At 47.2% G+C, this 21922-nt stretch overlaps 2 protein-coding genes across 5 annotated transcripts in view; one reads left to right on the forward strand and one right to left on the reverse strand.

Annotated features, from left to right (window-relative positions):
* CATSPERG (cation channel sperm associated auxiliary subunit gamma) overlaps positions 1-10452 on the reverse strand; it is a 48249-nt gene extending 37797 nt beyond the window's left edge. The window contains exons 1-7 of one of the 4 annotated variants that reach the window (XM_081200166.1): positions 9440-9629; positions 7342-7417; positions 4832-5068; positions 4025-4078; positions 2280-2424; positions 1223-1349; positions 636-705 (exon numbers count right to left, since the gene is read on the reverse strand). In XM_081200166.1, the coding sequence (XP_081056292.1) occupies positions 636-705; positions 1223-1349; positions 2280-2424; positions 4025-4078; positions 4832-5068; positions 7342-7417; positions 9440-9495 (765 nt within the window). In that variant the 5' untranslated portion in view covers positions 9496-9629. The other 3 variants (XM_081200168.1, XM_081200167.1, XM_081200169.1) reach the window with 3 other exon arrangements.
* On the forward strand, positions 10390-20625 carry PSMD8 (proteasome 26S subunit, non-ATPase 8; the record flags this gene model as incomplete). Its single annotated transcript, XM_081200569.1, has 7 exons — positions 10390-10752; positions 13084-13156; positions 14140-14242; positions 15255-15420; positions 17779-17879; positions 19167-19275; positions 19944-20625. The coding sequence occupies 7 exons, from the start codon at positions 10390-10392 to the stop codon at positions 20079-20081; spliced, it is 1053 nt and encodes a 350-aa protein (XP_081056695.1). The 3' UTR covers positions 20082-20625.
* Between the last annotated feature and the right edge of the window lie 1297 nt (positions 20626-21922).

The raw sequence follows: 21922 nt of genomic DNA on the forward strand, positions 1-21922 counted from the left end.
CTCCCGGGGGGAAGAAGGCTCAGAGCCAGGGGACTGGTGGTGGGACGATGATGAGTGGTCAGAGGAAGAAGAAGACTGCGGGGAGGAGGTGCCGGAGGCTAGAGGGGCAACAGGGTTTAGTGAGCAGGAAGAGTCTGTTCCAGAGTACAGTTCAGACTCTGAGGCTGAAGCAGAGGCTGGAGAGGAGGGGGGTCAAGAAGCTGCAGAGGAATCTAGGGAATCTCTCTCTCACACACACACACGCACACACTGCAACCAGCTCCCCGCCTCGCCCCCCAGTCTCTAAGAATATGCAGAGAGATGAAAAGAGCAGACTGCAGAGTTTTTACTGCTACTGTCACTAGGAGCCAGTGCATGATTATAAAGTAAGTAAATCTAATTTTCAAACTTTGCAAGTTGTTGCCCGATTCTTTGTTTCGCAGGGTAAGGAAGAGGAAGCCAGCTTACTTCATAGCTGGACTTGCTCAAAAGGAGACTTTGCAGCCTAATTCCTATGCTTTTCTGCTACCAAAGATGGGATCCTAAAACTCTGTTTAACCCCCACAGGCAAATGCAACCACATCTGCAGACTGCAAGTAGCAGTGGTTAGCAGACTGTAAGGCCACTTGAGATCGCTACCAACCCCAGCATTTTACCTTTTCTCCAATCTTGATCTTCACCTCATGTTGAACAATTCCCACATAGCCATTGATATTTATGGCAAAGCTATACATAAGGAGAAAAAGAATATATGTGTTTTCTTTAGCTACATTTATATACTTTTTCTTAAAAGCTGTCAATTCCATTCAAAATACCGTAATGGTTTGCTGTCAGAGATTTGATACAAAAGGGGGGGAGGGGGGAGGGGAAAACTAGCCAGTTCAATTACCAACACATTCATGTAATTGTTACATAATGGCCAAATGGAACTGTCAATCCAGGAAACAGTTCTGGGAGGGGAGGAGCCACACGGCAGTCGGCTCCAGCCAGGAGGATGGAACAGGCCTCGCTGTGTCCCCTTGGCCCATAGACACAGCCAGGTGGAACTGTCACTGGTGGAAGATGGTTCCAGTTCTGCTGAGCTGATCAAGAGAGCTTTGCTGCCAGTTCTCTTTCTGTAATAGACTGACGGTTTCGGGTTTTGTTTTGTTTTAGGTTTCATTCAAAAATATGGCACAAGCAAGATACTGGCACACGTGAAAATGTTCTTGCTGGGTCTACAAACTAGAAACGTATCCCTCACCTTCTCTTTTTCACAGGGAGACCAATGCCGTTGCTCTCCACCAACACATCCAACACAACAGTGCCGTTCAAGAAGGGCATCGGCGTGAACCAGCACATTTGGCAAACTTCCTCGCTGTCGCAATTTGCTGGAGGTAGAGAAGGCATGGAAAGGTCAAACGGTAAAGGACCCCTGGACGGTTAAGTCCAGTCCAAGGCGACTATGGAGTGTGGCGCTCACCTCACTTCAGACCGAGGGACAGACAGCTTTCCGGGTCACGTGGCCAGCATGACTAAACTACTGGTGCATGGAGGAACATGACGGAAGCCAGAGCACACGGAAACACTGTTTACCTTCCTGCCACTGCACTGCCTATTTCTCTACTTCCACTGGTATGCAGTGGTATGCACTGGTAGGTTGGCAGAAGCTGGGACAGAGCAACGGGAGCTCACCCCGTTGTGCGGATTTGAACCGCCGACCTTCTGATCAGCAGGCCCAAGAGGCTCAGTGGCAGAGCAGGAATCCCCTCCAAACCCTAAACAGAGGGAGGACTAGAAGTGGGGAGAGGCTGCATCCCAGTAAATGCCTGCTCCACCCAGTGCTAGAGGCAGGATCATACACATGCTGGCGGAAGAGTGAGACAAAATATTATCCGCTATTTCGCTATTTAAATTAGGTGCTTGGATGGTGATTCTTGTTCTGACTTCTGCCAATACATACATACAAACACACACACACACACACACACACATTTGGAGGCAACGGGGAAATGAACTATTATCATCCAAGGCAGAAAATCCAACTGCTGCCTTCCCTTCTGCCAATTAACCTACAATGCAATCTATGAAGAGGTTCCCCAATGCAAGCTTAGAGAATTTACAAGTGAATTGGGCCAAACTGGGTCCAATCTGTCCGTCTGCTTATTTGTGGCCATTAGTGGCATCCAAAATTTGCTTTCTGAAGCTGAAAAATTCCGAAGGGAGCAAAGCTCCTTAAAAGGAAGCTACTCTCTAATGAGATACTTCCTTTTGTGCTTCCTGCTTCCGCACTGCCTCTTGGGGATGACATGCTGAAATACCTTTATCCCTATACGGAGCAGCCCTCATTTCAATCTGCAGCTGCTCCTGTTTCTGACGCACAGGGTGGACGGGTTCTGAAAAAGTGACAGTCACAATCGGCCTCAGTCCAGTGTAGTGACCTGTCCGAATTGCCCATGCTGAGTTCTGGAAGGAGGAAAGAAGCTTGTTGACCCAGAGCCCTTGTCACAAAATTACTCTAGTGTCACTTGCCTGTGCTGACTCAATCCAAGCAGAGGTCTGTCAACTATGACATTAGTGTTGCGACTTACAGGGGAGAGAAGATGGCAGATTTTGTCGGTGTTTGATGATACAGTCAACACACACAATTGCCTCATTACGTAAATCATGTTCAGAATACCACAACACACACATAACTGGCTGTAAAGCAACATAACATTATATATACTAAAACTGTAATTGTCATATCAAAAAAATGCAAAGCACAGTTCCTGATGGCAGTAACATGATGATGTTGTTTAGTCGTTTAGTCGTGTCCGACTCTTCGTGACCCCATGGACCAGAGCACGCCAGGTACTCCTGTCTTCCACTGCCTCCCGCAGTGATATGTTATCCCGCAATAATATATCATGTTACCATTAACCTTCTATATGTTTTTATTGTCGTAAAGTCCAAAGATTGTCAAGTCCAACGATTACAATGTACAGTTCCTGTTGGCAATGCCATTTCATACTGATATCATCCTTCTACATAGTCCTATGTCTTGAGAGTGTAACAAACAGAACTACTTAGTAACAATAAGGCAGCTGATGACAGACCAGTTCTCAGGATACACCCTTGTATCGCCCATTGGGCTTCTTCAGCAACAAGGTTTCCAGGAGATTTTTTAGTTTGGAAAAGAATAATTTATAACCCAAAAGAGTTTGAAATGAGGAATGAAATTAAGCCAGAGATGAATGAAATGGAACAAGGGACTGGAAAAATGAAGAAAGACGAATAGTGGGTTGTTATTACGGAGAGAATATTCAAATAATTCTTTTTATGTAACTGACAGGACACAGAAGAAGAAGCCCTTTTTCTCTTCTTTTCCTATCCAGTCACTTACCCAGGGTTTGGTTTCCTTGGAATAAGAGACCGTAGTTTCTTTATGACATGTGGTTTATTTACACACATATGGAACCTAAACCTACAGTGGAGGGGCTCGCAGCATTAACACCCCAAGTGGTCTTGTTTCTCCGACACAGCCTTGGATTCCAGCAGAAATCAAGCATGGCTCTGACTCCCTGGCTTATGCCAGCAGCCTGCTTCTAGCCCAACTCTCTCCCTCACACAACTATCCTGGCTTTTGTCTGTCTTACTGGCAGCCAAACAAGAGAGGGGCGCCCATCCATTTGTCCCCTGGCACAGAGCAGCTTCCTTTGTTATACAAAGGACCATACTGAGTTGGCAACTATGAGCCTTGTCTGGCTAATTCAGCAATGGAAACCTCCATTAGATTTTAATCCTTGGTGGAACCAGGAGCCCCGGAATTATAAAGGACTAGGGCATCAGGCAAGCTGACCGCACCTCCCCCCCCCCCCAAAAAAAAAGACCTCACAAGATTATCAGGCATCTCAGCAACAGATGAAACAGAAATGCCACTTTAAAGCAGTGGCTTAAAACAAATTTATGTCCATAGTGCAAATCTATCCATTGCTGAAGCAACAGGGGAGCAAGAGAAAATGCCCCTTCAATTACAATGTGTAAGTATCTCTTGCCCTCACAAAGCATGTGGCTCTTCCCTTACCTGAAGTGTGCAGCTCAGATTAATTTTCAGGTAGTATGGAAATCCCAGGTATTTCTGTAAAAAGAGAAAGTTATTTCGATAGCTCTTTTCACTTGGACAGATTGTTGGCTTGACCTCTGCAGAGTTCTGGTTGACTGATATACCAGCAGAGCCAACAGCAGCCCTGAATAAAACAGTTGATTTAATAAAATAAACCAAAGTAGCTGAGACCGTAAGGGATTCAAGCACTTGTGCCTGCTAGGAATCATCAAGGATGAAAGCAGAAGCTCCAGATTTATACACTGCTGTGGTGAGCCGGTCAGGTCTGCAGCTTGAGAGGGTCTCACAACTGGGATCTCCCCCTAAACTCTAGGTTGACGCTACCCACAAAGGCAGCCCATTGGTTCCCTTCGTTATAAAAGCTTCCAAGTCAGGCTTGGCCTTTGCCTGGGATGCAATCAGCCCTGGCCTCTTCTGTTAAGCCTTTTGAGGATGTGTGCGACTGCTGTTTGTCTGATTTCCCTTCAGCCCTTGGTTCTAGGGGCTCTCTAAGTGACCTCTGGCCCACCCTCCTAACAGCTCCAGCTCAAGAGCCATGGAACCCAAGCAGCCCTTACTAGCCATGGAAGGAAAGGAAGATCCAGTGGCGTAGCGTGGGTTGTCAGCACCCGGGGCAAGGCAAGTAATTTGCGCCCCCTAACCCGTGGATTTGCGCCCCCTAACCCTAACCCCCAGATGTTGCGCCCGGTGCGGCCGGCCCCCCCTGCACCCCCCACGCTACGCCACTGGGAAGATCTTCTCTCCCACACCCAGGCATGTTGTACTCACTGCATTTTTGTCATCAGGGTCTATAGCTGAGTCTGTGAGTTCCTTGAAGATCTCAGCCACCCTTTTAACTTCCCGCTGGGTAAAGAAAATCTTTCGGTCGGTCCCAAGGTCAGCAAAATCATTGACTACAGCTATCCATTTGCAATCTGATGCAAATAGATGTTTCATGCACAGGAAAACAAGCGACAGGGTAGCTGCGAAAAGTTGCCACATCACAGATGCTCCTTGCAAAGGAACCTGCCGAAACAACAACAACAATCCCCTACCTTTTAAATTGACCCTTTTATGCAGGTGTTCTAAATAAGTAAGCCTCTTCCCAATATTCTACCTAGCCTAAGAGGGGGCTTTCCACAGAGGGACTGGCTTGATATTTCATGGTAAGCTTCAAAGGAGGCAAAAAACAATATTAAAGTCCTACGTGGATCGTGTCCTTCAAACACACACCTTTACTTCCTCCTGTGTTAGTGAATAGCTGCTATTCACCCCAGAGGAAAAAGTAACATACTGGCAAGTGCTGCACAGAAGGCAAAACCAGTCAGTTCTGGGCTGTTAGCCTTCCTCTAGGATTCCACAAAGGAAGAAACATGTCACGTGGCCCTTTTCGCTTGGCTGGTTTTTGCCTTAACCTCTTGTGTGTGGTAACAGGCACACACCTTTGTCTCTTGTGAAAGATGAATGCCAACCTTTCCACTCCAGAAACTGTGCTCAGGGCAGTTTCCAAAGACTTAAAAATTGTCAAATAAATAAAAACAATAAAGAACACAACTGGCCTTCTCCTTTTGTGGATAAGGAGCTGATTAACAGGAATCAAAGGACAAATTAATGGACAGTTCTCCCACTGGAAAGATGTAGAATGGAGTCCCCCAAGGATTGGCAGTGGACCTGTGCTTTTTAACTTGTTCATAAATGATTGAGAATTGGTGAAAGAAGATTGGAAGAAATTTAAAGATTATCTACAGAAATATTGTAAAATTAATGAATGTTAGAATGATGTTAGAATGAAGTTAAGTGGTTTAAGCAGTAATGCTATAAAGGTGTATGGAAAAATGGATTGATAACAGGTGAAAATTTAAAGTTATATTATATTAAGTTAAAGGATTAGGAGAAAATAAAGAGGGAAAGAAATTGCTAAATTAACTAATTGAATTGGAATACAAAAAAGGGAGGTATGAGGAGGTCAGGGAAACAAGAATATGAATGTAAGGCATGGAAAGATTGATTCATTTTTTTTCCTTTGTAAGTGTTTTTATTTTTTATTTTTTATTCTGTATTTTGTATTTTTCTTGTATTTTTATTTTTGTTTTTTATTTTTGTATTTCTTGTTTTTATGTAATTCTTTTCTCTGAAATTTTAATAAATATCATTAAAAAAACATAAATGACTGAGAATTAGGGTGAACGGTTAGGGGCCAAGTTTGCTGATAATACTAAATTGTTCAGGGCAGTTAAAACAAAAAGGGAAGAGCTCCAAAAAAACCTATATGAACTGTAGGAATGGGTGGTAAAGTGGCAAATGCAATTCAGTGTCAACAAGTCTGAAGTGATGCACATTTGAACCAAAAAAAACTTCATTTCACTTATACAGTGGTGCCTCGCAAGACAAAATTAATTCGTTCCGCAAGTCTCTTCGTCTTCCGAGTTTTTCGTCTTGCGAGGCACGGTTTCCCATAGGAATGCATTGAAAATCAATTAATGCGTTCCTAGGGAAACCGCCTTCAGACCAGGTCCGGGGACAGTCTGTCCCCGGACCTCTTCTGAAGGCTGGGGGGGGGGACAAGGGCTTTTCTTCCCACCCCCAGCATTTTAAAAAACCCCGGGACAGCGGAGGATTTCTCCGCTGTCCGGGGCGATCTTAAAATGCTGGCGGGCGGCATTTTAAAATCGCCCCGGGACAGCGGAGGGCTTCTCCGCTGTCCGGGGCGATGTAAAAGCCCCTGGGTAGGCAGGCAGGGGGGACAAAGACTTTTGCCCCCCGCCAGCCTTCAGAAGAGGTCCTGGACCTCTTCTGAAGGCTGGCGGGGGCGAAAGTCTTTGCTCCCCCCCGCCTGCCTTCAAAAGCTGTCCGGCCAAGGCTTCACGGACCTCTCCGCAAGCAGCGGCAGCGCTGCCGCTGCTGGCGGACAGTTGCCGGCATGCCGAAGCCTGCGCGCGCTGACATCAGCGCGCCCAGGCTTCGCGGATCTCTCCTGCCTTCAAAAGCCGTCCGGGATAGCGGGAAGCGCTTCCCTGCTATCCCGGACTGCTTTTAAAATGCTGGCGCTGGGGAGCAAAGCCTTTCAGCCCCCGCCAGCCTTCCTGGACCTCTTCTGAAGGCCGGAGGGGGGGGGGAAAGGCTTTGCTCCCCACCGCTAGCATTTAAAAGAGGTCCCCGGAGATTTCCCTATGGGCTTTCGTCTTGCGAAGCAAGCCCATAGGGAAATTCGTTTTGCGAAGCGCCTCCAAAACGGAAAACCCTTCGTCTAGCGGGTTTTCCGTCTTGTGAGGCGTTCGTCTTGCGGGGTACCACTGTACCTTCACGGGGTCTGAACTGGCAGTGTCTGACCAAGGGCTGATAGCTTGATAAAGATGGTGACCCTGTGTGCAGCAGCTGTGAAAAGGGCAAATTCTAATCTTGAGACCATTAGAAAATAAATTAAAAATGAAACTGACTTTCTAATAATGTTGGTATACAAATTTATGGTGCAATGGCATTTGGAATAATATATATTTATTTATTTATTTATTTATTTATTTATTTATTTATTTATTTATACACCGCCCATCTGTCTGGGTTACCCCCGCCACTCTAGACAGCTTCCAACAAAGATTAAAAATAAATTAAAACATCAGCCATTAAAAACTTCCCTAAAGAGAGCTGCCTTCAGATGTCTTCAAAACGTCAAGATACCATGTTCCAGATCGCCTCACTTCAAAAAGGTTATGGTAGAGATTGAAAAAAGTTAAGAAAAGAACTGCCAAGATGATCATTTAAGAACTGCTTAAATGTCTGATGCTGTATTGTTTTTAATATTCAGTTGGAAGCCACCCAGAATGGCTGGGGAAACCCAGCCAGATGGGCGGGGTATAAATGATAAATTATTATTATTATGCACAGTACTATGGAGAAAGTGGATAGAGAAAAGGTTTTCTCTCTCATAACATGTCACGAGTCCCAAAGTGTTGATGGGCTCAGGAGCAGAGTGGCAGACCAAGACGTATGAGGAGAAAAGGATGGTGGGAGAGCAAGGCCTGAGACCAGGGAGCAAAGGCGAGGGTATTCACATCCCTCTCCCAGAACTGCTCTGGATGGGGGAAGCAGGACTTTCACCTCCATTCTTCCCTGCTGGGTGGAGAAGTGTGGAAGCAGAATCTGGCAAGGGCTTCTGCCAGTGACTGAGAGTGGAGGAACCAGAGTTAGGAAGCAAAGGCACAGCCGGGTCACCCAGGTCCCAGAAACTCAGCACTGGGAGCAGATGCATCCATTCGGATATGGTGAACATCTGCACACTCACAAGATTGGGCTTGACTTGCCCAGTCTTTAGAAACTGGGCAGGTAGGCATGCCACCCCATGAAATTTACACCGTTGCTTCCATGTACAGTGGTACCTCCGGTTACATACGCTTCAGGTTACAGACTCCGCTAACCCAGAAATAGTACCTCGCGTTAAGAACTTTGCTTCAGGATGAGAACAGAAATCGTGCTCCGGCGGTGCAGCAGCAGCGGGAGCCCCCATTAGCTAAAATGGAGCTTCAGCTTAAGAACGGACCTCCAGAATGAATTAAGTTCTTAACCCGAGGTACCACTGTAGTTCTGAACTCATTTCCAATGCTGGAGTTCTTAAACTTGAACCGCTGCTTCTAGCCTGGCTAGCCATGCCTTAAGTGTCACCTTAAGCCTCAATTTGTAAGATAGTTTGTATTTTCAGTTAAAAGCTAAAGGCTGCATTTCAGCTGGCTGATCTTTTGCTAAAGGCAAATGTGTTTTTTCAAGTTGAAGCTGTGCAGTCAAAAGTTAGCACTACAGTGGTACCTCGGGTTAAGAACTTAATTCATTCTGGAGGTCCGTTCTTAACCTGAAACTGTTCTTAACCTGAGGTACCACTTTAGCTAATGCCGCCACCGTGCGATTTCTGTTCTCATCTTGAAGCAGTTCTTAACCCAAGGTACTATTTCTGGGTTAGTGGAGTCTGTAACCTGAAGCGTCTGTAACCCAAGGTACCACTGTATTGGGTTCTTCCAGGAAACTTTGCATAGGACTGTGGTTATGCCATTCTGAATAAACTGAGTACAGTGGTACCCCGGGTTAAGTACTTAATTCGTTCCGAAGGTCCGTTCTTAACCTGAAGCACCACTTTAGCTAATGGGGCCTCCTGCTGCTGCCGCGCTGCCGGAGCACGATTTCTGTTCTCATCCTGAAGCAAAGTTCTTAACCTGAAGCACTATTTCTGGGTTAGCGGAGTCTGTAACCTGAAGCGTATGTAACCCGAGGTACCACTGTATTCCGCTATGTACGGCTACTCTTCAGTGTCTATGAATGTATATAAAATAATACACAACGCAATCTCTGGATTCTTCATGGGGGCCTGGCTGTGGTGGCTTTAACAATCAGGTCCTGTACTTCGTCATTTACCGTCCTTGGTGCTTTGCTGTAATATCCTGAAAATGATCATTTGCTGGTAACCCCATGGCGGCCTGGAAGTCCTCCAACAGGGAGGCCTTGGCCAGGATATTAAATCGCTCATTACAACCAGCATGGGAGACTCCAATACCACATTCTCAATGCCTGTTTCAATCTGTTACATCTGGCATAAACTCTGTTGTGTGTTTAATAACAACTTAAACCTGTCAAACATAAAAAATTAGAAATTACTTGAAAGAAAACCAATAGGCCTAGGATTAAATTAAGTTACAATTAAATAAATGCGATTTAGAATGTTAAGAAAAGTGAATAAGATGGACTATACTTGGAAATTGTTTTAGTTTAATAATGATATTGGGAAGCTGATACTTTTAACTACAAGGAAACTCAGAAGGGAGGGACTTGAGGAAGTCAACTAAGATGCTTAAAAGGTTGGCTTTGTGAAGAATTAAGTTTGTTGTTATTGTTTATCTCTTTATTGTTTTCCCCCCTCTATTTTTTTCTTTTTCTGTTTTTGTGTACCACTCTGCTTTGTGGTTTTTGTTATCATTTATTAAATTAATTAAATAAAAATTTATTTTTAAAAAAACAAATTAAACCTGTCAAATAAACTTCTGCAGCAACTGAGCTACGTTGCCTGTGTCATTGGCCTGCGTTTCTCACGCCTGGCATCACACGCCTAGCCCCTTGGCTGGTGACGTCACGGGGCCTCACGTAGACGCCTCCCTACTAGTGACGTCACCCTGGTGACGTCGAACGCTAACAGCTATTTCAAGACACTACGCTTCACAAACGTCTTCATCAGCCCTCATACCTTCTCCCCCTCGCCGCCGCCGCCCCCCCAAAACCCGCCTACATCGCGCTCCCCAAATTAGCGCCTCAGCGCCCCCGCTTCAAACACCTCCGCTCGCTTCGCTGGGAGCCGTTACTCCGCTTCGCGCATGCGCTCCAAAAACCTTCCAGCCAATCGGGAGCGGAGCCGTTGGTGCGTCGCCGACGCGCGCGCGCGCCGGCCTCGAGGCCGGTTGCCACGGAGACCGCGCGGGCGGCCGTCAAGCGAGGACGTCGCGCTCGGCTTTTGTGACAGCTGCTGCCGCGGCTCCTTCCCCTCCTCAGCCGGCTGCCGATTCATGGCAGCGGGAGTGACTGTGATGGCGGCGGCCGGAGGGCCGGTGCTGAACGGGGCGGACGCGGGCGCCGCGGGGCTGAAGGAGGCGGCGGGCATGTACGAGCAGCTGAGGGCCGAGTGGAACCGCAAGAACCTCAGCCTGAGCAAGTGCGGAGACTTGCTGGGCCGCCTCAAGGCAAGGGGGCCGGCGGGGGCGCTTGAAACGGGCAGGGGGCCCGAGAAACCGTCGCGCGGGGGGGGGGAGCCTGGAAACAGCCCCGCCGAGGGCGGCGCGGCGCCACTAGGAACCGCCCTCGAGGTGGAAAAGGGGCGATATGGGAGACGCGGGAGGCAAGGAGGGGAAGAGGGACCCTGGGTGGGGGTGGCTGGGGTGCCGTCTCGAGGGCTGCAGGGAAAGCGTGGCCGGGGCCGGGGGGAGACTGCCATTTACAGGGAGGTTGTTAGCGGAAGCAGGCGCTGGGGAGAGGGGCGAGGAAGGCGGCGCAGGAGGGGGAAGCCTTTGTCCCGCGAGAAGGTCGGGCAGAGAGGGCTGAAACCCGCGTGTGGGAGTCAGGGAGAGCGAGTGGTTTGCATTGAGGGGTGAAAAGCGGGGACCGGGGCATGAAATAGGGAAAAGAGAGGGCGATCACCCATCCCTAAATATCAGTGGCGTAGCGTGGGTTGTCAGCACCCGGGGCAAGGCAAGTAATTTGCGCCCCCTAACCCGTGGATTTGCGCCCCCTAACCCGTGGATTTGCGCCCCCTAACCCTAACCCCCAGATGTTGCACCCGGTGCGGCCGGCCCCCCCTGCACCACCCACGCTACGCCACTGCTAAATATTGTGCATTAGAATGACAGAATCGTAGAGTCGGAAGGGACCCCCAGGGTCATCCAGTCCAACCCGCTGCAATGCGGGAATCCCCGTGACTGCTTAAAATCCTCTCAAGGAAGGCGAGCCCACCAGCGCTTGCGGTACAGCTCCTACTGTCAGGAAGTTCTTCCTGATGCTTAGCCCGGATCTCCTTGGCCCCCGCATGTCTCCAGGCGGGAGTGGGAAAGACTGTGTGCCTGACCGCTGCCCCGGTCAGTGTGGGCAGTACAGTGGTACCTCGGGTTAAGTACTTAATTCGTTCCGCAGGTCCGTTCTTAACCTGAAACTGTTCTTAACCTGAAGCACCACTTTAGCTAATGGGGCCTCCTGCTGCTGCTGCTCTGCCGGAGCACGATTTCTGTTCTCATCCTGAAGCAAAGTTCTTAACCTGAAGCACTATTTCTGGGTTAGCGGAGTCTGTAACCTGAAGCGTATGTAACCTGAGGTACCACTGTACTGAGCTTGATGGAGCAGAGGACCTCATTCCGCATGGGGCAGTTTCCTGCGCCCCTGTTTGAGGTGGCTCTGTCCCGGCAAGCCTCTGGGTGCCAGGCTCCTTTGCTGCCGGAAGAGGAGGCCAGTGACTCAGCGGAGATGTTTTTGCCTGAGCTGAAAACCTGTTTACGAGCCTCTCTCTCTTTCGGCTGAGTCAGGTCGCCGAGACTTGCCGTGATTGAGGCAGTCCTTAACAGCATCCGGTCTCCAGCTGCAGCCGGCCAGCTGCCTCAATGGAGATTTCAAACAAAACAATTAGGCACAGCATCATAGCTGTCAACCTTCCCCTTTTTTGCGGGAGATTCCCTTATTCCAGCACCACTTCCTGCTGCTATCCCGGATTGTTAGATATCCCGTAGACTGTCCCTGGGACAGGTGAGGCTGCTGATCCCTTATTTTCGTGGCTGCTGATCCCTTATTTTCAAATTTGAAAGTTGACAGCTATGCACAGCGTTCATGCACTATCCCAAAAGCATCATATAACAAGGGTACACAGCAGGGTTGGGAAAGGCGAGAGCCTGCAGTTGTTGGTTTTGGACTTCAACTGCCATCACCCCATTATTATTATTATTATTATTATTATTATTATTATGTATTGAATTTATTACTCACTTTATCTTGCCCAGGATAACCCAAAGTGACTTACAGACAGATAAGCAAACAGAGCATAAAAACCCACATAGGTGCATTAAAACCAAGACAGAAAGAAATACACTAAAAACATCCCACCCACTTCTAGAAAGGCCACAGATAGTTAAATGCCAAAGGCCTGATTATAAAGCTTTTTCCTGGTGCCTAATCCTTTCCCATCAGCCATGGTTTCTGGGGCTGATGAGAACTGGAGTCTTAACAACTTTTTAAGGATTGCGGCCTCTCTGGTACTAGAGTGACTGGGGAAACTCAGCCAGGTGGGCAGGGAATAAATATTATTATGTTGATGAAGCTTCTAAGGTTGGAATACACCCGTTGACAGCTGCCGGCTCTCCAAATTTGTCCAATTCTTCATTTTTTCAAGCCACCAGCCATCAATAGTAAGATGTTAAGTCAGACTGCAATAGCTCTAAACCAGGCTTTGCCAACCCTGTGTCCTCCAGGTGTTAGAGCTCTCATCAGCCCCAGCAGTAACCTACTTATCTCTCTCTCTCTCTGCTCTGTTCCAGTTAGCTCTGCTTGAACTCAACTTTTTGCCCACAACAGGCACAAAACTGACTAAACAGCAGCTTATCTTGGCAAGTGAGTATAATCCGGCCCATGCACAAGGTTGATAGGACTCTCCCTAACATAGAGAGAAATCTGTGAGGCAAATTCATCCCTCAACAGTTTGCCGTTTGGCTGCCAACACACTCTCTGTTCTCAAGAACAGCCACTGTCCTTGTTGCTGATGATAATTTAAAGAATGCATCTTCATCTGTCCCTCAGGCTTGGGAGGAAGTGACAAAATCACACTGTGGGCAAGGAAAAGAGCAAGAAACTTGATGAAACTTTTCCCTTCTCTATGTACCATTATTTGTTGGTTTGTTGTGTTTTAAGCTCTGCCTCATATTATTTGCTTATTTGGGAGTTTTTGTACCTCACCCACTAACTGAAGTTTACAATATGTTTTAAACACGACAAAATGGACAATGATACAGGGGTCACTACAGCAGGGGGGCAAAGGTGTATATTAGCTTTCTCCCCTTGTCCCCTGATGGTCCCACAAATGCCATTCTGTCGCTGAGTCTCCTGCCTTAGAACCAACAACTGAAGCAGCAAAATATTAGTCCCATACAGGCCAGAACTTCCTCACTGCATGGCTGCTGCTGCTGTCTCTCACAGCCCCTGGGCCTGGTGGCAGATGCAGAAGGTGCTGGTGGAGTAAAGATGTTGTAGGCTTCCCTCCCAGTTCTTATATGAGCCACCTAGAATCATAGAGTTGGAAGGGACCCAGAGTGTCGTCTTGTCCAGCCCCCTGCAATGTAGGAATCTCAACTAAAGCATCTATGACAGATGGCCATCCAACATCTGCTTAAAAACCTCCGAAGGAAGAAGAGTCCACAGCCTCGCAAGGAAATCACTTCCACTGTCAAACAGCTCTTACTGTTAGAAATCTGTTAGTAATCTTCGCCAGACTTGGAGGCAAGATACCAGCTTGATCAGCTTGCCCTGCTCTAACATTGCAACTCCTCCGCTTGTTGTTGCTAATGCTCTGTCCCTCATTTCCCTTCTTGCCCCGCAAGGAGATATTCTAGAAATCGGAGCACAGTGGAGTATCCTGAAGAAAGACATCCCATCTTTTGAGAGGTACATGGCCCAGCTGAAGTGCTACTATTTTGATTACAAGTAAGTATTCCTGCCTTGAAGCCTTTCAGATAATTGTTATATATATATAACAAGTAGTAACAAGAAGCCGAAAGCACCAGCCTGAAGATGACGAGTGAGACCTCGTCGAAACGTCGCCTAGACACCCCAACTCTTACACGGGAAGACACCCGAAGACACCAAAACCTGCATTCCTGTACCCGTGAAAATCTACGAAAGCATATATATATATATATATATATATATATATATATAATGTTTATTAAGATTTTTCACAAAAGAAAAACAGTGTGATAAAATAGTGCAAAGGAAAACAGTGTGATAAAAAATGCAAAAAATAGACATTCAAAAAAGAAGAAAAAAAGAAAAGGAAAATGTCTTTAAAAAGAAATAATCAATTTTTCAATATCTTTTAAGTTCATTTGCTTGTTTCCTTGACCTCCTCTCACCTCCCCTTTTTGTATTCCCGTTTACATAATCCTTTCATCAAATCCTTACCCTCTTTCATTTATCTTTAGTCTATATTCTTAACCTATTATAACTATAAATTCTCGTCCTAATAACTATCTATATTTACATATTCTTATAAGCCTTAATACCAAAACCACTTATTTTCAGTCCAACATCACTTTAACATTCATTAATTTTACAGTATTTCTGCAGATAGTCTTTAAATTTCTTCCAATCTTCTTCCACCATTTCTTCTCCCTGGTCTCGAATTCTGCCAGTCATTTCTGCCAATTCCATATAGTCCATCAGCCTTTCAGATAATTGTTTTACTCATCAGGGTTTTTATCCCCAAACCCAACTTTGATGTTTTTCAGGGATTTTTTAAAAATAAATTTTCCTCAACGAAACAAAAACCCCATAATTCCTCTGATGTGCAGGGGATGGGAGCACCATGAGGTGGGGCTGCAGAAGAGGCAAAATCATTCCTTTGGCTCAAATGATCTATTGCTCCTGTGCCTTTTGGGGTGTCTCTGGCTAAAGCCCTCCGTAACACCAATTCAGCATCTCTCTCTTCCCTCCTCAGAGATGAGTTACCGGAGTCAGCCTACATGCATCAGCTGCTAGGCTTGAACCTTCTCTTCCTGCTGTCTCAGAACCGTGTCGCAGAGTTCCACACTGAGCTTGAAAGGCTGCCAGCCAAGGACATTCAGACCAACGTCTACATCAAGCACCCTGTATCTTTGGAGCAGGTGACGCCTCTCCTTCTCCTTGCTTTTCTCCTTCCCAGGCCCTGTGAATAAGTGCTTAACTAGCAAAGTGCCCTTAATTGGGTAGAGAGTGTCGGATTCTTAAGCCTTATCAGAGGGAAACTGGCCACTCTCCAGGCACTCGGCTTAAGATCCTTGTTGACCTCCCCGTCTGCGTCTCCCGGCAGGATACAGGCTAGGTCACTATCGGCGATCCTCCTCAAGCGTGAGAAGAACACACCACTCTCCCCTCCTCCCTGCCTCCCCAGGGAGGGGAAAGGGTCAGACAGAAATGTATTTACATCGCTTTATTTCTTCCTTGCAGCAGTACAGAGAAATGCGTCTGCACAGTTCAATCTCCAACAGCAGAGAGATTAGCTCCACCCCTGTACTTCCAGTACAGGTCAGATGACACTCTGAGCTAACATCCGGTGCTCAGTACAGTGAATAGACTGCCCCTTTGTTCCCATGGTGCAGTCCCAAACATCAACATCCTGTTTTGCTTTCCAGCCACCTGCAGCTCGCTCTTGCATTGCTGCTTTTCCGTAACAGAGAGGAGGTATACAGTCATACCTCTTGTTACGTTTGCTTCAGGTTGCGTGTTGTCAGATTGTGTCCCACGGCAACCCGGAAGTACCAGAAAGGGTTACTTCCAGGTTTCGCTGCATGCGCAGACGTACAAAATGACGTCACACGCATGCGCAGAAGCAGCGAATTGCGAGCTGCAAACACGGGTTGCATTCTGCTCATGTTGCGAACGGGGCTCCAGAAGGGATCCCATTCGCAACCAGAGGTACCAGTGTATTTAGTTATTTTGTGCCCCCTACCTGCCCCAGGTAAGCAATGAAATATAGCAATTTTCTGATGCAGCTATAAAACAGCACAAAAGCACTTTCCAGTTGCATTTGAAAACTCTGCTTGTTTCTGGGAAGGTTTTAGCTTAGTAGGAGGAGCACTTTCCTTTCATGCAAAGTGTCAAAGGTTCAATCAACTTGTTCTTGGAAGCCCTGTAGACCACTGCCAGTCAGTGTTGGCTGTACTGAGCAAGACGGGGCAATGCTCCAACTTGGTATGAGGCACCTTCCTATATTCCTGTGCTCTATGAAACAAGGCTAAACTGCAGTCCTCGCAAGAGCGTTATGTCTGAAAAGGCTGTGCTTCTTGTGGAAACCAATCTTGGCTTTCCAAAATAACAAGCCTTGTTCGTGGACCTTAAAAACCCGCTGTGGGAAGAAGCCTTGTATGGGAAGAGAAGGTTTTCCTGAGATAGCGGGGGGCCTAGGCCACCCATTCTAAAGCTGTGTAACTGAAATAATGACATATTCTCCCTAAGCGGTGTGCCCAAAGGGTTAATAGAAAAGGTGGGTTGGGTCCTGGAAAGGGAAGAGTTGAAGGTGAGGAGAGGGTTGCTGCTTTGGGGGAGTTGTGTGAGGGAGTTCCAGACATAACACAACAAAAACTAATGCAATACGTTAATAATTGGATAAAACCAGCATTGGAAATTTGCCAGGCACATTTTGCACCTGGCTATTGGGCCTTTAGGGACGGTGGCACTGTGGGTTAAACCACAGAGCCTAGGACTTGCCGATCAGAATGTTGGCAGTTCGAATCCCCACGACGGGGTGAGCTCCCGTAGCTCAGTCCCTGCTCCTGCCAACCTAGCAGTTCGAAAGCACGTCCAAGTGCAAGTAGATAAGTAGGTACCGCTCCGGCGGGAAGGTAAACGGCGTTTCCGTGTGCTGCTCTGGTTCGCCAGAAGCGGCTTAGTCATGCTGGCCACATGACCTGGAAGCTGTACGCCGGCTCCCTCGGCTAATAAAGCGAGATGAGCGCCGCAATCCCAGAGTTGGTCACGACTGGACCTAATGGTCAGGGGACCCTTTTTATTGGGCCTTTGCAACCAGGTGAAGATGCCCAGGTGCCAGACATCTCCACCATCTGGAGGTGCATGCCTGGGGATCCTTGGATTGTGACTCTTTTCACACACTAACAACACATCCTGTAGAATTCTATCTGTGATATTTTATCAGCACAATCAGAACGAATTTCAGGAACCAAAAAGTCGTATTTTAAAATAGGACTTTCCAGGCGCCTGGCTCCAAAATGGCAACTAGACGTCCCATTTTGATGACTGTAACCCTGGTTTAAGGAGCCATTTGGTGGCTATCTGAGTTTCTAACACTGGATAAAACCTTATTAAGACAACATGCTGTTCCAAAATTTTCAGTGACCACACCCTTCTTCCCATTGTGTATTGATTGCTATGTTATCAGTTGTACGTGGCCTTGGTCAGCTACCTTGAAAAGGTGGCTAATAAATTGTTTATCTCTGTGATACTCTTCCTCTTTCCTCCTGCCTTAGTATCTGATGGAAGGGAGTTACAATAAAGTCTTCCTGGCAAAAGGCAACATCCCAGCAGAGAGTTACGCTTTCTTCATCGACATCCTGTTGGACACTGTCAGGTGGGTCATGCTCTCTTAGCTCTCTCAGACTCATTTTATAAACATGGGGTAAGGTCTTCTGCAAGGGCAGGTGATATATCCTCTTGTCCACACCAGGAGTTGAGAATGAAGTATATCTGCCATTGGTATTCCTCGAAAAAGCACCCCCTATCAACAGCCTGAGAAACTTGCCTAGTTCCCACCTAGTTGTGTCTGTGACACCATCCCATCCCTTTGTGGAATATGGTAGTTAATACAGACCAACACAGCAGCTGTGAGGATTACTGAGTATATGTGATGTGCTTTAAACCCTATAGACCCTGTAACCTCACAGCCCAGCCATATTTTAAGCACCTTGAAATCCCCTATCAGTATCAGTCTTCAGCACCTCCCTACGTCTCCTCTTGACATCAGTGGAGCTTAAGATCCCGGGCCACAGGGGGGTTAGGCTGGCCTCAGCCAGGGCTTTTTTTGGCAGTGGCCCCGATCTGGTGGAACACTCTGTCACAAGTGACTAGGGCCTTGCGGGACTTGACATCTTTCCACAGGGCCTGCAAGACAGAGCTGTTCCACCAGACCTTTGGCCAAGGCACAGTCTGACCCCCTCTCTCCTTCGGTAATCCTCACAGAACTCTAGCCCAATGGTTGCCATTAATTTGATTCTGAATTGATTTTAGAATGAATTGATTTTAGAATGTATTTCAATTAATTAATTGTGATCTTATGTAAACTGTGTTACTTTTATTGTTGTTAGCCGCTCTGAGCCTGGCTTCGGCTGGGGAGGGCGGGATATAAATTATTATTATTATTATTATTATTATTATTATTATTATTATTATTATTATTATTACAGTGGTGCCTCGCAAGACAAAATTAATTTGTTCCGCGAGTTTTTTCGTCTAGCGAATTTTTCGTCTTGCGAAGCACGGTGTCGGAAATGTTTTGGAAAAGCTTCAAAAATCGCCAAAAAACTCAAAAAAGGCTACCACACCGCGTTCTATGAGTTGCTCCTCGAAGTCAAGTCGCAACTGTATTAACGGTGTTAAGAAAAAGGAAACAAACTTGCAAAAAACGCAAGACGTTTTCGTCTTGCGAAGCAAGCCCATAGGGAAATTCGTCTTGCGAAGCAGCTCAAAAACCGCAAAACCCTTTTGTCTAGCGAGTTTTTCGTCTTGCGAGGCATTCATCTTGCGTGGCACCACTGTATTGTTATTATTAACCCTGCTTAGCAGCAGCCGAGTTGTGTGCCAAGAATTCCGTCTGGGTGACCTGACCTGCTTGTGTTCCGTTTTTTCCTTCCCACCCCAGGGATGAAATTGCCAGCTGCATTGAGAAGGCCTATGAGAAGATCCTGTTCAATGAGGCCACTCGCATGCTCTTCTTCACCCCCAAGAAGATGACAGACTATGCCAAGAAGGTGAGAATTTGAGTAAAGACTTCCAGAGTTAATGTTAAATACATTACTTCTGGTAAATGAGCCGCTGGAGGGCCGTGGAAATTTGTGTACCAGGCTTTTTATACTCCTCTACCCATGTACTAGACGGGGACGCAGGTGGCGCTCTGTCTAAACCACAGGGCCTAGGGCTTGCCGATCAGAAGGTTGGCGGTTCGAATCCCCATGACGGGGTGAGCTGCTGTTGCTCGGTCCCTGTTCCTGCCAACCTAGCAGTTCGAAAGCACGTCAAAGTGCAAGTAGATAAATAGGTACCGCTCCGGCGGGAAGGTAAATGGCATTTCTGTGCGCTGCTCTGGTTTCGCCAGAAGCAGCTTTGTCATGCTGGCCACATGACCCGGAAGCTCTACGCCAGCTCCCTCGGCCACTAAAGCGAGATGAGTGCCGCAACCCTAGAGTTGCCTGCGACTGGACCTAATGGTCAGGGGTCCCTTTACTTTTACCCGTGTACTATCTGAAACCCAAGGGTTGGTTGCCAGATGTGAAATATATTGGCACTATTTTCAGCTCTCCTACAAGGCCAAGATGAGGGAGGGACCTTTGCTGGAGAAACAAGCCTCAGTGTTCATGGTTTTGTAGCATTGTTTAAAAAAACAAAGAATCTCATATAATGTCTTCTTGCCCTTTTACAGCGAGGCTGGGTTCTAGGCCCAAACAGCCACTACTGTTTCACAGGCCAGCAGCAGAAGCCGGAAGATGCCACCATCCCTTCGACAGAGCTAGCCAAACAAGTTATCGAATATGCCCGGCAGCTGGAGATGATCGTCTAGCGGGCCCCCACCATGGGCTGGGACTGTGGGTTACCCTCCCCAATTTAGTATTTGTAATCCAGTTCCCATACAGTGGGCAGTCAATTTGCTTATATAGGAAGGGCGGGGGCTCTTTCGCCCCATCTTTTTCTCCTGGGATGCCAGAGTAAAAATTGTGCCTATCCCTGTGTCATTAACAGTTACATGGTTCCTTGGCCCTAGGTGGAGAGATGTTCTGGATGTGAAAGGGAGGGGTCTGGTGATTCATGGCATTTTCTGACCTCAGAGGGGTGGAAATAGCCTATATCATTGCCTCCCCCCCCCCTTTCCTTGCATCAGACCAGCCTGTCATTTGCTAATTGTTCAAAATTAATGCCAGGAACTGGTTGCACTGGAAACGGATACTTTTCTCTGCTTTCTGGTCAGCGCAGGGTTAAACTGGCCTCCCAGAATTACGATCTGACGTTTGGTTTTGGTTTTTATTTGGTAACTTGCTGTCGCCTTTCGGTGCAAGCCACTTACAAGGATTGACTGTAGGTTAAATAAACACAGTTTCTTCTACAAATGCAGTTTCCCAGCTGTCGTAAGTGCACTTGAAAAGCTATTAATGCAGGAAGGCTTAGCTAGTCGGACCCAACCAGGACATGAAGCAAAACCATAGTTTAATAGTTAGTTTCAGGTATAAGTTTCCACGGCCACACAACCACTTCCATTTTAAGCTAAGCAGGGGTTTGTCCATTTTGTCTCAACAAAAGGTTCTAGATTTCCCTGCCGAAATGCTGGAGAAGGGAAGAGCAGGCTTGTTGTTTAGCATTACAATAGAATGATCCCTGTGACTTTGTTGAGCAGGGTGCCAGCAGTACATCAGAACCGGACTACTAAATGCTGCTTTGGTTTGGTGCATTACAGTTGTCAACTGATAAAAAAATGCCCAGCTGGCTTTTGAAACCAACTGCCAGGAAGCTTTAACAGTGAGGCACACATGCACACTTAGGAATCAAGTTATTGAGATGGGCCTTAACTTGCCCTTATACCTGCTGCTGCCCTGGCTGGTGTGTCCTCAGTAATCAAACATTTCCACAGGCTCAGTAGAGGCAAAAGAGGCTGAATAGCAACAGACAACACCTGTAGGGTTGTTCTCACTTTATAGCAGTGTTTCCCAAACATGGCTCTCCAGCTGTTTTTGGATTACAACTCCCATCATCCCTAACGAGCAGGACCAGTGGCCAGGAATGATGGGAGTTGTAGTCCAAAAGCAGCTGGAGACCCAAGTTGGGGAAACACTGCTTTATAGCCGGCCTTAGCAGGTGTGGCCTGCCAGCATTAGCTGTGTGGACCATCAGAAAAGCTTGTGCTTTTGACCTGCCCTGGGTACAACCTTACATGTACCAGTGAATCCCTGAGCACCCACACTGATATCAAAAAGTTAAGACAGCCCACCTTGGGACATCCACACTGACCAGATTGTTGGCATATATGAGGAGTGGGAAACCCTCCAAATTTTGTTGACCTCCAGCTCCTAAAAGCCCCAGCCACCAGGACCAGTGGGCAGGGAAGATGGGAGTCACAACAGCACCTGGAAGGCCACCTCTGGTACTTATCATAGTTGGCCCAGAACTCCCTGCAGCTAGTAACAGTTCCAGGAGAACCAATAGAATCCACAGGGCTGGCAGCCCGTGGAGTTCCAGAGGTGATTCATAGGGACTTGTCATCCTCTTGCCTGGGCACAGTAATGGACAGATCCCCATTCTTGCTGGTCTCTGTTGTACGCCAGCCATATGACTTTCGCTGCCTCTGCTGGGCTCGTATGCACAGGTGCTATCTACCCGACAATCCCCAGAGCTCTAAAGTGGCCCGTTTCC

The sequence above is a fragment of the Podarcis bocagei genome (assembly GCF_964188305.1).
Source record: "Podarcis bocagei genome assembly, chromosome: 7".
NCBI classification, from domain to species: domain Eukaryota; kingdom Metazoa; phylum Chordata; class Lepidosauria; order Squamata; family Lacertidae; genus Podarcis; species Podarcis bocagei.